We start from the raw sequence: 15,805 nt of genomic DNA, 5'->3' as shown, positions 1-15,805 counted from the left end.
TCTATCTATCTATCTATCTATCTATCTATCTATCTATCTATCTATCTATCTATCTATCTAAGACAGAGTCTTGCTCTGTTGCCCATGTTAGAGTGCAGTGACATGATCTCGGCTCACTGCAGCCTCCACCTCCCGGGTTCAAGCGATTCTTGTGCCTCAGCCTCCTGAGTAACTGGGATTACAGGCGCCCGCCACCATGCCCAGCTAATTTTTGTATTTTAGTACAGACGGGGTTTCACCATGTTGGCCAGTCTGGTCTCGAACTCCTGACCTCAAGTGATCTGCCCGCCTCTGCCTCCCAAAGTGCTGGGATTACAGGTGTGAGCCACTGTGCCCGGCCATATATTTCTAAGAAGCCTGTGAAGAATAATAAGAACTGCACCTCAGGTGAGAATCACTGCTGGAGAGTTTCCAATCCACTTTGATACTATTATTTTTATTGAAAATCAGTATATTGGTGTTCTGATCTGCATGCATATTTCTGGGCATAATGACCAAGAAGTTATGGTAAATCACCCAATAAGACCCCAGGCTGTAACAGTAAACCCAAGGTATTCCTCCGAAGCCCTGCTAAGGAGGCTCGAAAGCCTTCCTCAAACAAGGGCCTCTGTGCCAACTGTGCATATTTTCAAACTGCAATAGCAAGGTGATTTCCCAATTTTCAAGTAAATTTTTGTAGTATGTCCTTTCTAAAATATCTTAAAAGATATTATTTTCACCACCCAGCATCTCACCTCATAGCATTCACAGTAGTTTTTAAGACATCCTGATCGTTTGCAATTACATCCTTTGCTATGACGTCGATCAGATTCTCCCTCCTTTCCTTTCCCAATCTTAGGCTTAAAGGCTTCTGGATTTCTGTCAAGGCATGCCTGGCAAAACAGATCAAATATCAGTTAGTTAAATTACAGTAGATGAAATTTAAACACTGCAAAAGGAATTGAAATGTTTCTTTGCAAGACAACTGAGTTATTTAAAAAATTGGTGAAACTGGATATTTCTGTCAGTTAAATGAAATAAAAAATAATCACCTTTATTGCTTTTTGCCTTTCATTTTCATGTTCCAAATTGTTATAACAGTTAGTACAATTGCAGTTGTTGCAAAATTCACCATTTGCAAAGCAATCACAATATCTGAAAGGTAAAAGTCAGTATAGGTAAAAAGTCATTATTAAGAAAAACTACTAATTACCTGATTATATATGCATACATTGTATATATATTGTACACGTACTACATATGTGGTAAATCATTTCAGAAATCTACTCAGCTACCCAGTTGAAGAGTTAACAACATATATTGTCAACTGCATACTAAGGCTCAAAGTTTAAATCACCAAGTCCTAGAATTTTGACCTAAAACAGTCCAACCAATAACAGCTGTCGCACAAGAGCTATATAATTTTATGTGCCCCCAAAGTCAGGCATTTCACAATTCTGAAAAAGGAAGAACACTGGCTATATTCTAATAGTTGAGCTGGCTCATTTGAGTTATAGTAGTACTTCTTTGGATTCTATGCCCCAATAAGACCAATGCTTTTCATTTAACTATTTCATGTCAAATCTTTATAATGCTAATAAGCAAATTAACCATTCAATGATTTTTAAAACTACCTAGAGTATCATCTCTTCACGTAGTAGACCAAATACAAAAGTCATGAATAAGATCAAACATTATTAAGGGCAGAAGCTATGTCTGTCTCATGCTGCTATGTCCCTAACCCCTACTCCAGTGATTCATGTATAGTAAGGACTCTAAATATTTCTTTCTAAAATGAATGAAATAATATTTTTATACTGCCATATATGTGCAAACATTGACTTGTATGTTTATTTAAATTACTTAGACTTATGAGCTTTGGTCTGTTAAAATTTTTTAGTTAACTCCATTTACTTTTAAGAGCATTTCCAATTACATTAAATAAGCAAAGAGTGGCAAAAACACTTACAATTTCAAACACAGTGATTTTGTACAGTTACAGGGCTTTCGGGGCCGACTGGCAGACTCTGATGGGATTATGCTGTACAGATAGAAAAAATATATACATTTAATCAATAGTAACTAAAATTAATTTAGTTGCTACAATTAATTTAAAATTTAAAAAATTAGACCTAAAACTAATTTAAGATTAGAAAAGTCTCCAATCTATAAATTGTTCCAGAAATAAAGTTTTAACCAATGTTAAATGTGTCCATCTAAAATAAAAAGGTTGCTATGTTGTTCTGTTTACATTAGGTCCAAAGGCAAGTTGTAACATGAAAAGAGGTAAAAACAAGATATGGAATAATTTTTTAAAAAGAAGTTATCAATAGCTGCTAAAGAACACTCCACAAACACTGTCCCTTCTAAGAAAACAAAGTTGAGATTGCCTCAAAACTCTTGGAATTCAAGTATAAAAAGGCAGTGAGGAAAAGGAGTATGTGGAGGAGGAAATGGAAGTGGGATGTGGACTGATTCCGGGAAATTAAGCACTGCTTCTAAGCTGATATTGCAAAGGCAGTAATTAATAGATAAACAAATAAACATCAACAAACAACAAGGACCTAACATAATTTTTAAAATAGCTGGGCAGGTGCAGTGGCTCAAGCCTGGAATCCCAGTACTTTGGGAGACTGAGCCAGGAGGATCACTTGAGCCCAGGACTTGGAGATTAGCCTGGGCAATATAGTGAGACTGCATCTCTACCAAAATATTTAAAAATTAGGAGAGCATGGTGGCATGCGCATACAGTTCCAGCTACTCAGGAGGCTGAAACAGGAGGATTGCTTGAGCCTGGGAGGTGGAGGTTGCAGTGAGCTGAGATCACAGCACTGCACTCCAGCCCGGGCAACAGAGCAAGACCTTGTCTCAAAAAATAGAGATAAAAAATAGTTAGCATTATCATTTTGGAAACATACTCAGAATGAAAGAGAATAATAAAACCAATGTAGCAAAATTGGTGAATCTGAATAGAGTATTTGGGAATTGACTATTTCTGTAATTTTTCTGTTTGAAATATTTCAACAAGTATTTTAGAGGCATGCTTACATAGCTTTGAGGGGAAAAAAGTCAAAGAGGATGTAGTTTGGAATATATATATTTATTGTTGCATTTAAGCTGATCTAACAACTTATGTACCTATTGTCAAAATACTCACCCATTGAATGGAAGCCGTGCCTGGGTCTGGATACCAGATGTTCCAGTAAAGGTAGAGTTGCTTGCTATTGATACATATGAAGACTGCTGTAGCTACATGTAAAGAAAATTAATTTTAGATCATATTTCCAAAAATGGACAATATTCTCAGGTATGATGATTAGTAAGAAATACAAATTCATCTATTAAAATAAGAAAACACAATGGAGAATTTCATACAAACACATACTTCACAGAGGTCTTTTAAAGACTCAAACCGATACTATAGGTGAAAATAATGTGAACATTTTACAGTACTACATAGTACAAATATAAAGAAAATATTTCTTTTTTTTTTTTTTTTTTTTTTTTTGTTTTTGTTTTTTTTTTTTTTTGAGGCAGAGTCTCGCTCTGTCCCCCCGACTGGAGTGCAGTGGCCGGATCTCAGCTCACTGCAAGCTCCGCCTCCCGGGTTTACACCATTCTCCTGCCTCAGCCTCCCGAGTAGCTGGGACTACAGGTGCCGCCACCTCGCCCGGCTAGTTTTTGTATTTTTAGTAGAGACGGGGTTTCACCGGGTTAGCCAGGATGGTCTCGATCTCCTGACCTCGTGATCCGCCCGTCTCGGCCTCCCAAAGTGCTGGGATTACAGGCTTGAGCCACCGCGCCCGGCCTAAAGAAAGTATTTCACAGAAGAGTTAAGTACGTCAGAATGATAGGAAATTCTAGATGAATGCTCTTGAAGTACTGTAATAACTTGTTTTGGCTAGAAAAATGCAATGTGCCTACTTACAAATAAAACAGGTACTATATTGATCATTTATCACACTACAAATTACAGAGAATAAGTTACATGCACAATAGTTGAGTTTCTAATTTATACCAACTTCTAAACATTAGAAATGCTTATGACAAAAATACTGAACATTATTCTTTTTATCAATAGCCACAAAACATATTCCAAAGTATATTTCATTAAAAAGTACACATGTGGGTTTGTTTCCCTGTCTTTCATTCTAAAGATGACCAGTAAGAGTAGACAGATCGCTAAAGATATGTCACCTGGAAATGCATCTCACAGTTTATTTTCCAATAAATAAACTTGGACTTATTTTCCAAGTCAGTGGCATCAAACTGATGTGTGAGGAAGAGCTTTGTAATAGCCACAGTCTTTTCTAAATTCATTTGGACTCTGCTGATTTTAACTTCAGTCTATTTTCTATCATACCGCCACAGCCTTGTGCTCTTGCCAAGCTGCTCTCAGCTCCAAATTGTCTGACTTGTATATCTGACCTGTGTTATATATTTCTAAATGCTAAGGGTACATAAAAGTAAACTTAAAGGTTTGGGTTAACATTTTCAGATTTTGGAAAGTGCCACTTCAATACTGAGTTAGATGTGTTTGAGTACTTTCTGTGATAGCACTAGACATCTTGGACCCCGTTATCACTTTTGCAATACAATGACTTCATTTTTTCCACATACCTGAGTAACATACTGAGCTGGAAGCACTGCATAACCCACATTCCCTGTTCCCGGAGCCGGTGCCAGGACAGTGCCTGGTGGCAGGTTGGTGAGGTTGGGCTGGATCTGTGGCAGTGGTGTGGCAGGCATGATAAGCCGTTGCTGTGGCTGGCTAGTAGTTACTATTTGTGAAGTTGGATTGATTGGTTTTGGAACAACCTAAAAAGAAGGGACATACATCAATGACCACAAAATAAATTTTACAGCTGTTCAATTCAGTATAAATCTCTTGCACCTAAATCTTAACGTTCATTTGGGAAAGACTGAGAAAGAAGTTATGTGATACTCACTTGTTTGACAGCCTGAGCTGAGACAATTGGAACTGACATCCGCACTGGGGTTGTATTAACAACCACTGGCTTTGCTTTTTAAAAAAACAAAAAAAGGGTGAACAAGTTATTTACAGAAAATAGTATTTAAAACACTTAAGAATACTTAGCTCTCCCAAGTTTTTCTCATAAAAGAGCTTAAAGAATTCCATTTGATTCCTAATTTGAGCAATCTTTAATCAGGATAGTTACTTTTCAAAATCACTTACCCCATCTACCAGAGAACTTATATCTAAGGTGGCTACAGTCTATCCACTTTATGAGGGAATATTTGTAGGTTCAAGACATTCAAATGAAAATACCTCAATCTGTATTCAGATGATTTATACATTCAGTACCTAATCCAGTCAAATGAAATGTATAAATAAAAGAACTGTCATTCATAAGCTTGAGTAACAACAGCACTCTATACTACTATTTCTAATTGCTGTTTCTATTCAAACCAGAGAATATGTCATTCTTGGGTCTTTTTTTTTTTTCTCTCTTTTTTTTTGAGACGGAGACTCACTCTGTCTGCCACCCAGGCTGGAGTGCAGTGGTGCAATCTCAGCTCACTGCAACCTCTGCCTCCCAGGTTCAAGCGATTCTCATGCCTCAGCCTCCCAAGTACCTAAAATTACAGGCGCACGTCACCACATCCGGCTAATTTTTGTATTTTTAGTAGAGACTGGGTTCTGCCATGTTGGCCAGAATGGTCTTGAACTCCTGACCTCAGGTGATCCACCCGCCTCGGCCACCCAAAGTGCTGGGATTATGGGCGTGAGCCACTGTGCCCAGCCAGTGTAATTCAATATTTACAGAATACATACTAAAAGGCAGCACAGCAAAAAGGATAAGAACATGGGCTCTAAACTCGTAAGACCCAGGGCATTAAAATCCCAGTTCTGCTGTCTTCTAACCACTTAAGCTCTCTTTGCCTGTATCCTTATCTGCAATATGGGGAGCATCTACCTTATGGCATATGAGGGTTAAGTATATCATAATTCATGAAAATTCATCAGAACACTGCTCAACAAACAGTAAATGCTCACTAAATGTTAGCTGCCATGATTGTTGTTACAACTGCTGCTACTATATAAATGGCACTGTGGACATTGTTTCAGGAAACCTAAAGCACTAGACCTCTGCTGTCAGGGAGATTACAATCTAGTTCAGCAGATTAGGCAGGTGCCCAAATAAGACAAATAAATATAAATATATACAGTTTTCCTTTTTTTTTTTTTTTTTTTTTGTAGATGGAGTCTCCCTGTGTCGCCCAGGCTGGAGTGCAGTGGCGCCATCTCGGCTCACTGCAAGCTCCGCCTCCCAGGTTCACGCCATTCTCCTGCCTCAGCCTCCAGAGTAGCTGGGACTACAGGCACCTGTCACCACACCTGGCTAACTTTTTTGTATTTTTAGTAGAGACAGGGTTTCACCGTGTTAGCCAGGATGATCTCCATCTCCTGACCTCATGATCCGCCCGCCTCGGCCTCCCAAAGTGCTGGGATTACAGGCGTGAGCCACCGCGCCCGGCCAAGATAAATATTATTAAAGAAGAGACATGAAGAGCTGTGGGAGTTTAGAGGAAAGAGGATACATAATTTGCAGAGGATGGAAATATAGAAAAAGCACATGGAGGACATGGTACTGAGATGGGCCCCAATCAATAGGCTGGCTGCATGGAGGGCACACAGACTGGAGAAGGACATTTCACACAGAGACAGAAGCATGAGAAGTGGAGGCTTAATCTTGAGAAGCTGCAAAGCATAGTCACAAATGTTGGTGAACAAACCAGTCTGGCTAATACCTAGGATTAACATCAAACACAAGCAAAAAGGCAGATTGCAGACATTTATTGAGGACCTTGAATGTTAGGGTAGGACTCTATATTTAATCTGTATTTTTAATTCATTATGCAATGAGAAGTTTCTAGGAATTTTTAAATACAGAAATTGTATTGAAATAAAGAAAAATTAATTGTATTTGGCAGCAGTGCATAAAACAGAATGGAGTTGCAAGAGACAAGTCAGAAGAGTGCAAAAAAATGAGGGTCTGATCTGGAGTGACAGCAATGGGAATAAAACAGAGAGAGCAGATGCAGGAGACCTGGTGTAGGTGAAAGGATCATGGCTTACCAACCAACCACTGAATGGTAGAAACTGTAGGTATAAGCGAAGAAAATGTAACCACTGCAGAGCTTTCAAGTGACCAGGAAAATGACAGTTATTAGAACTAAAAACTCAAGAATGAGCTGTTTTAAAGGGAGGATGAAACTTGACATGGAGAAATACTGGGATGAAATTCAGGAAAGACATTGGCACTAGACATATACGTTTGGACCAACAAGAAGTGCAGTTTTAAAAACTGCCTGCTGCCATTTCCACTGTTAAAAGCAGACATTTAAGAAGATAGAAATGACATCTCTTCAGGTTTCATTGATGTAAAAGTAAGGCCTGGAGCCTGGTCTGAAAGAGAGGTTGAGAGAATTCTCAACAAAACAAGAATAAATTTCCTTAGATAGAAAGGCTGCTATGGTATCAGCAGTTTTTTGTTTTTTTGTTTGTTTGTTTTTTTGTTTGCTTTTGGTGGGGACTGGAAGGATGATGGCTAAAGACAAAAAAGCTGAGAGTCCTAGAAGAGAATCTTAGAGAAGGCACTCTGATTTAAAAGGCAGCAGGCCACTGCAGCAAGGTGACAAACTAGGGGGAAGGAGGGAGAGCAGGAGATGTCTAGAGGGAGTATATGATTAGTGGAGATGGTTGCACAATTTTGTGAATATACTAAAAACCAGTCAATTGTATGCTTTGAAAGGGTGAACTTTATGGTATATATGAATTACATCTCAGTGAGGCTGTTATACAAAAAGAGTATATGACTCTTTTCCTGTATGAAATACTGGAGCAGTGTGACATCTGATACCTAATTTGAAGTTGTTTCTGTTCTGTTTGAATTTTCCTCAATTATACTGAAGCATTAGCAAGGTTATAATAACCATTGTAGATTGGTCTCAGCAATGCTAGAAGGAATTAAAAGGAGAGCCTGAATTCCCGCTTAGGACACAGGAGAGTGGACTCCCTCCACCACCTGCTCCTGGGAGAGATGACAGTCGCTGTACCATGAGCACAGTGCAGGGATTCTGAAGTGAGGGCAATGACCAGTGGAATCCAAAAACATCCTGGTGGTCCTGAGAAATTTAACTGGGAAGGAGAGTGACCTGCCTTTCATCACATTAAATGGGGACTATCCCTGCCCTCTCCTCATACACATGCACAAATGTGTGTGTGCATAGTCACACACACAGACACACACACATACCCTCCCTGGCCCAGTAAAAAAAACTTAGAAACTCAAATTTACATAGGTTTGACACTTGCATGCTGAGTTTTAACTGAAGCCTGGGGAATGTAGAAAATATAAAATCAAGTGGTCATAAAACAGAATACTATAAAATATCTATGGAAGGGAATGTTACGTAACTAAGTCAACCGTCTGCATTTCTCCTCCTCCTTACCTTAGCGCACATTACTAACTACTACTACAGTTTTCATAGAGGCTGGCATAATTGTTTAGTTTTTAGTCTTTGGCAGGAACTCTGAACAATCCTTTAGAATAGCCTCCTTCCAAACATCAGAAACCATACCTGCAAGTGTTTGAGGCTTTATAACTTCTTAAATTGGTTTCCTCCCTCACCGAGATGATAGGCTGTATTCTGAAAAGCATAACCAAGCACTTTCCTGAGTTCTTCTACTATGCTGCCCACCATTGAACTAGTGATTAACACGGTGGAGCCTCTGAACATTGGTCCTTGTACAACTTTTGGGGGAAAATGTACAAGATAAGCCCCTTTGGCATTTAAGTAAATTCCTCATAAAGAGACATTAATATATTTGATGAACTAGAGCAACTATTTAGTGTAACTCTAATAAAAATTGTATTTGTTATTCCTGTGAAATAATATATTATATATATATCCAGATCTTTTATGGGACAGGAGAGAAAGACAAAAAAAGAAAAATATAGATGGATATAAGGGAAATAACATGGGCAGTATATGTATGTGGCTGGGTGGGAAGAGGGTATAGAGTGAGGTGAAGAAGGCCAAGAGATATAGGGGAGAACAGAGAGGCAATGTTCAAGGTGGAAAGCAAAAAAGGAACCTGAAGGGAAGCAGAAGAGTGGTAAGGGATTGCCAGGTGGCAAGGAGAAAAACAGAAGTAGAGACAGGCAGAAAGATATAAAGCTGGAAAAGAAGGCACCAGTCAATACTGAATTTTACTTATTTATTATTATTTTTTTTGAGACACAGCCTCGCTCTGTTGCCCAGGCTGGGGTGTAGTGGTGCGATCTCAGCTCACTGCAACCTCTGCCTCCCAGGTTCAAGTGATTCTCCTGCCTCAGCCTCCCAAGTAGCTAGGATTACAGGTGTGCGCCACCACGCCCAGCTAATTTTTGTATTTTTTTAGTAGAGACAGGGTTTCACCATGTTGGCCAGGCTGTTCTCGAACTCTCAACCTCAAGTGATCCGCCCGCCTCGGCCTCCCAAAGTGCTGGGATTACAGGTGTGTGCCACCATGCCCAGCCAATACTCTTATTTTGAAATGTCCATCCCATTCCTCCACTTTCCCTGGATCTTCCTTATACGAAAGGCATACTCTTCCTAATGAATAAATTAATGTTAACATTAATTAGGTTTAATCCATTTTGTGGATTCTCAGCATACTATTATACACATACATACACACACATAAAATACAACCAGTTGTATCTAATGACCACTTTCTATCATCATCATCATCATACTACCTAAGTAGATTGAACTTACAGCACTTCTCTCAGTACCCTGCTAAGTCTAAGTATTGAGAGAATATAAAATTTGACTCCCTTAGTCAATAATATGGATGTTTCAGTTTTCCCCTCACTAAGATTATGATAATGATTTTATTCCAAAATCAGTTTTAAAAAGAATTAGAAAATATAACTGCTTGCTGTGTCTAATTTAATAGAATATGTACTAAAATACTGCTTACTGTTTTCTCCCTTCAGTAATTTGAAAGAGAAATAAATAGGTTTTATTCTTCTCTAGGTTCCCTCAGGTGAACCAGCTATTGGCAACAGGTAGCTCCAAATCTCTGATTTTTTTTTTTTTAATTTTTTATTTTAGACTACTCAAGTATAGCAGTAAGAAGGGGAAAAAGGTAGAACAAGGAGTTCCAACTGTAACTGTGAAGAATCAATCAAGATAATTCACGACCTTCAGACTACCCTCTGATCTGTTTTGTTTTGTTCTGTTTTGTTTTGAGATGGAGTCTCGCTCTGTCGCCCAGGCTGGAGTGCAGTGGTGCAATCTCAGTTCACAGCAATCTCCTCCGCCCAGGTTGAAGCGATTCTTCTGCCTCAGCCTCCTGGGTAGCTGGGATCACAGGCATGTGACATCACATCCAGCTAATTTTTATATTTTTAGTAGAGATGGGGTTTTGCCATGTTGGCCAGACTGGCCACAAACTCCTGACCTCAGGTGATCCTTGGCCTCCCAAAGTGCTGGGATTACAGGAGTGAGCCATAGCGTCTGACCTACCCTCTGATCTCTTAATAAAAAAGAGTAACCAACTAGTCTTTAATTCTTCTATTTACTTTCGATAAACAATGTATCATTCAATTGCCATCAACTGCTTCTTGACGTTGTTAGAATATAAAACAAGGAAACACGTAAGCCCTAAACTATAAACTATCCTGATCCTTTCATATCCTTTAATTTTTAGAAAAGTAGATAAATATGAAAAAGGTCATTTATGTGTCTATGGATGTATATCAGGTGGTAAAAAGAGTTAAACACAAACACAGAAAATAGTAGGACAACAAACAGGAATATCCTTTAGGGAAAATACAACTAAGCAAAATAAAACATTTTAATCACTTTTTTTTTTTTTTTGAGATGGAGTCTCACTCTGTCACCCAGGCTGGAGTGCAGTGGCATGATCTCGGCTCACTGCAACCTCCACCTCCCGGGTTCGAGCACTTCTCCTGTCTCAGCCTCCCGAGTAGCTGGGACTACAGGCGCACATCACCACACCTGGCTAATTTTTGTATTTTTAGTTGACAGGGGGTTTCATCATACTGGCCAGGCTGGTCTTGAACTCCTGACCTCAGGTGATCCGCCTGCCTCGGCCTCCCAAAGTTCTGGGATTACAGGTGTGAGCCACCGTGCCTGGCCTTTTAATCACTATTTTAGTAGCAATTATAGATTCAAAATAACTAAAAGCTGAAAGTGACATTAAGTTCTTATATTTACCTTGCCTATTTGTCATTTCCACTGACCCAAACCCTATCAAGGGGCTTTATAGTTCAGCAAATAAAATACATAATTCGGTTCCATCTAAGTGTATCCCACTGGCATAAATGGTAGGTTTTAAAACCAGCAATAAAATGGCTAACCACAAATTAACAAATAATTTCTATTATCTGGTGTAATAGCACACTGTGTACCAACTTCCAGCAGAAAGAATACTACAGTTATACACAACTCTCATTCTATTTCACTGCCTTCTGCACCAGTTACTGGCTCATACTCAGTTGAAATGCCACTCTTCATCAGGATTTCAGCAAGAAATGGACATGTTCTTTAATCATGTTAAAATCAAGAATTACTGTTTTTAAAAAATGGTTACTAACCTTGCTGAAGAGGCTGAGTGTTTGTACTGGGATTCTGACTAACTGGCTGGGTTGAGCTACTGGCTGATGTGGCAGTAACAAGTCGGACATAATGAAACTTGCTTCCAGGCACTTGAATCTGCTGGACATTGGGAGCAGTTGCCAGAGGAATAATTGTCTTAAACTGTGATGTGCTCACTCCTCCAACAGTGATGGTCTGCACAGTTGATTTCACTGCCTATTAAACAATACAACATGGCTGTCATTAATATGGGATGTAACTTTCCTACTATTTTTAATTTATAACAATTGCTCAAGTTATAAAGTATGCTCCTGTATTGCATCAAAAGCTGCTGAAAGGAACAACCTGTTCAAAGAGAAATGAAAAGAATGGTAATAAATACAGAAATAAAACCAAAATTAATGAGTTCTACCTTCCATCTCTAGTAGTTAACTTCCTTGGTAGTCCATTTCAGATAACTTGCTATGAAGAAATTATTACTTAATTTGCAAGTACTTACACAGTTTTGTTACTATCAGGTAAAATTTATATGAAAAGAATTATTTTAAAATTCCCAGAATTAAGCCCCATATTCAATATAGAGAAATGATGATACAGATAGTTGTCATTATTGCTACCCACCGAAATAACTACAACAAATTTTATATTCCCATGTTCTGTATGTTTTGTATTTTTAGTAGAGATGGGGTTTCACCATATTGGTCAGACTGGTCTTGAACTCCTGACCTCAGGTGATCCACCTGCCTTGGCCTCCCAAAGTGCTGCTTTTTCCCAAAAGAAAAGCCTACCTGATACCCTTACTAAGTTTAGTAAATTGTGAAAGGCATAATACTCCCTAGGTATAAAAGTACCCACTGGCATATGGGCAGGAGGCCAAATTCAGTCCAAAATTACCAATTTTGTTTGTCTACGGAAACTAGTTTTGTATTCCCTAAGTGTGTATCTGTGTGTGTGTGTGTATATATATAGACAGGGTCTCATTCTGTCACCCAGGCTGGAGTGCAGTGGTGCAATAACAGCTCACTACAGCCTCGACCTCCTGGGCTCAAGCCATTCTCCTGCCTCAGCCTCCTGAGCAAGTAGGACCGCAGGTACCATGCTCAGTTAATTTGTGTGTGATGATGGGGGAGTAGAGACAGGGTCTCACTTTGCTGCCCAGGCTGGTCTTTAACTCCTGGGCTCAAGCAATCCTCCTACCTCAGCTTCCCAAAGGGTAGGGATTACAGGTGGGAGCCACATCATTTTAATTGATTAAAATGATTTAATTATTTTAAAAATTAAAGACTGATATTAATCCTTTTCTTTAGTCCGACAAAAGGCAATGGGAATTCCCCAAAAGCTAAATGAAACATCAGAGACAGAGCAGAACACAATAGTCTTTTGACAAGTCCCTAACTGCTGTTTAACCAATATACAACACACCGTCATAAAATGCAACGGATCAAAGATTCTCTAACCAGATATATAGTATTATTTTATAAATAATTACATCCCCACCTATTCTATAAAAAGCTCTCATGCTAAAAGACAACTGATGTATGATGGAGGAAATCTGTATTCACTGTATGGATAATTATGAAACAAGAATTCTAAATACTTTCATAAAAGTCCAGGAGAAAACAAAAATAATGCCATTTAGTTCAGAAACATTACAAAAGACATTACTTCTGCATAAAATAATTCACATATTATCAAAAGCAAAAACCAGATTCAAAATAAGAGATAACAGCAGCCATAGCAGTGAATTAAATGAAAACAGATAGCATAAGAAAAAGGATTAAATGTATAAATATGGAAGCTACTGAAAAATCAAGCAACCTAAGAGACAAATATATACAATGGTGCAAAGGACACAGTCCTTACTATATCCGCTCAACATGGAGGAAAAACACTAAGTATATTAGGAAACAAGGTGCTTGAAACATAAGAGTTACATTTATTGGGTACTTAATATGCATGGAGGACAGTACTAAAAATTCTATAGAAGACTATCTGATCTAACAACCATATTATGAGGTAGTTATGGCATGGCATAGTACAGGGACTGGTTTAACTAAGTTTGTTTAGTATAGATTTTTCTATTGCTCTTCTAAAAGTACATTTGATTGTGTATATTTAAGGTGTATCACATGATGCATGGGATACATATAGCAAAATGTATATAAATGTTACTATAATGAAGCAAATCAATATATCCATCATCTTGCATAACTTTCCATTTTGTTTTTGTGGCAAGGGCAGTTAAAATCTACTTATTTAGCAGGAATCCCAAATACTGTACAATTTCGTTACTTACAGTCTTAACACTGTATATTAACACTTGTTCATCCTACATATCTATTCTACATCCTCTGACCTAGTTCCTCTGCTACCCCCACCCAGTAAACCAGTTTTATTTTCTATCTCTGTATATTTGCCCATTTTTTTTCAGATTCCACATATAAGTGAGATCATGCAATATTTTTCTTTCTGTTTCTCTTAGCATAATGCCCACCACATTCATCCATGTTGTGGCAAATGGCAAGATCTTATTTTTCAAGGTTGAATACTATTTTATTTTATGCATATACTACAGTTTCTTTACTTGTTTGTCTGTCAACAGGTTGTTTTCATACCCTGGTTATTGTGAATAGTGCTATAATAAACATGGAAGTGCAGATATCCTCACGAGGTGGTGATCTCATTTCTTCTGAACATATTCCCAGAAGAGGGATTGCTGGGTCATGTGGCAGTTCTATTTTGAATTTCTTTAGAAACCTTCACACTGTTTTCCATAATAGCTGCACCAATCTACATTCTCACAATCAATACACAAGAGTTCCATTTTCTGCACATCCTCACATTTATTATGTTAACTTTTGATAATAGCCATCCTAATGGGTGTGAAATGGCATCTCATAGTGGCTCTCATTTCCATTTCCCTGATGATTAATGATGTTGAATACATTTTCATATGTCTGTTGGCCATTTTTGTATCTTTGCAGAAATGTCTATTCAGGTACTTTGTGTATTTTTTAATTGGGTTGTTTTTCTACTAAGATGTATGAGTTCTTTTGTTGTTGCTGTTATTGAGATGGAGTTTCACTCTGTTGCCCAAGCTGGAGTGCAGTGGTGCCATCTCCACTGACTGCAACCTCTGTCTCCTGGGTTCACTTGATTCTCCTGCTTCAGCCTCCCAAGTAGCTGGGAAATCAGGCACATGCCACCATGCCCGGCTAATTTTTGTATTTTGAATAGAGGCGGGGTTTCACCATGTTGGCCAGGCTGGTCTCGAACTCCTAACCTCTAGTGATTGGCCTCCTTCAGCCTCCCAAAGTGCTGGGATTACAGGCATGAGCCACTGCACCCAGCCTGAGTTCTTTCTAAATTGTAGATTTTAACCTCTTATCAGATACACAGTTTGCAAATGTTTTTTCCTCAATCCATAGGCTGCCACTTCATTTTATCATTTCCTTTGCTGTGCAGGAGCTTTTTTGTTTAATGTAGTCCATTTATTTTTGCTTCTTTTTTTTTTTCCAGATGGAGTCTCGCTCTGTCACCCAGCCTGGAGTGCAGTGGCATGATCTTGGCTTGCTGCAACCTCTGCCTCCCAGGTTCAAGCGATTCTCCTACCTCAGCCTCCCAAGTAGCTGGGATTACAAGAGTGTGCCACCACAACTGGCTAATTTTTGTACTTTTAGTAGACACGAGGTTTCACCATGTTGGCCAGGCTGGTCTTTAACTTCTGACCTCAAGGGATCCGCCTGCCTCAGCCTCCCAGAGTGCTGGGATTACAGGCGTGAGCCACCATGCCTGGCCTCTATTTTAGCTTTTGTAGCCTGAGTTTCTGGTCTGATATCAAAAAAAAAGAAAAGAAAAACATTTCCAAGACTGATATCCAGGAACCTTTCCTCTATGTTCTCTTCTAGAAGTTTTATAGTTTCAGGTCTTACATTTAGGTCTTTTATTCATTTTGAGTTGATTTTTATATATGGTTCAAAGCCCAATTTTGGCTGGATGTGGTATCATTTAATCACCGAAACAAGGCTGAAGTGCAGTGGTGCAATCTCAGCTCACTGCAACCTCCACTTCCCCAGTTCAAACAACTCTCCCACCTCAGCCTCCCAAGTAGCTGGGATTTACAGGCGTGTGCCATAAAACCCAGCTAATTTTTGTGTTTTTAGTAGAGATGGGGTTTCACCATGTTGGT

The 15,805-nt window shown here is 38.8% G+C and overlaps 1 protein-coding gene across 5 annotated transcripts in view; it reads right to left on the bottom strand.

Annotated features, from left to right (window-relative positions):
- LIN54 (lin-54 DREAM MuvB core complex component) overlaps window positions 1-15,805 on the bottom strand; it is an 87,694-nt gene that overhangs the window by 10,068 nt on the left and 61,821 nt on the right. For all 5 annotated transcript variants that reach the window (XM_023222557.1, XM_023222555.1, XM_023222554.1 and 2 more), the window contains 7 exons: window positions 11,616-11,832; window positions 4,929-5,002; window positions 4,600-4,797; window positions 3,137-3,228; window positions 1,949-2,020; window positions 1,032-1,134; window positions 735-872 (listed from right to left, as the gene is read on the bottom strand). In XM_023222557.1, coding sequence (XP_023078325.1) covers window positions 735-872; window positions 1,032-1,134; window positions 1,949-2,020; window positions 3,137-3,228; window positions 4,600-4,797; window positions 4,929-5,002; window positions 11,616-11,832 — 894 coding nt within the window. The remainder of the gene's footprint in view (window positions 1-734; window positions 873-1,031; window positions 1,135-1,948; window positions 2,021-3,136; window positions 3,229-4,599; window positions 4,798-4,928; window positions 5,003-11,615; window positions 11,833-15,805) is intronic.

This window comes from Piliocolobus tephrosceles, chromosome 3 (assembly GCF_002776525.5).
Source record: "Piliocolobus tephrosceles isolate RC106 chromosome 3, ASM277652v3, whole genome shotgun sequence".
Taxonomy (NCBI): domain Eukaryota; kingdom Metazoa; phylum Chordata; class Mammalia; order Primates; family Cercopithecidae; genus Piliocolobus; species Piliocolobus tephrosceles.
This window is presented reverse-complemented; position numbering and strand designations above follow the sequence as displayed.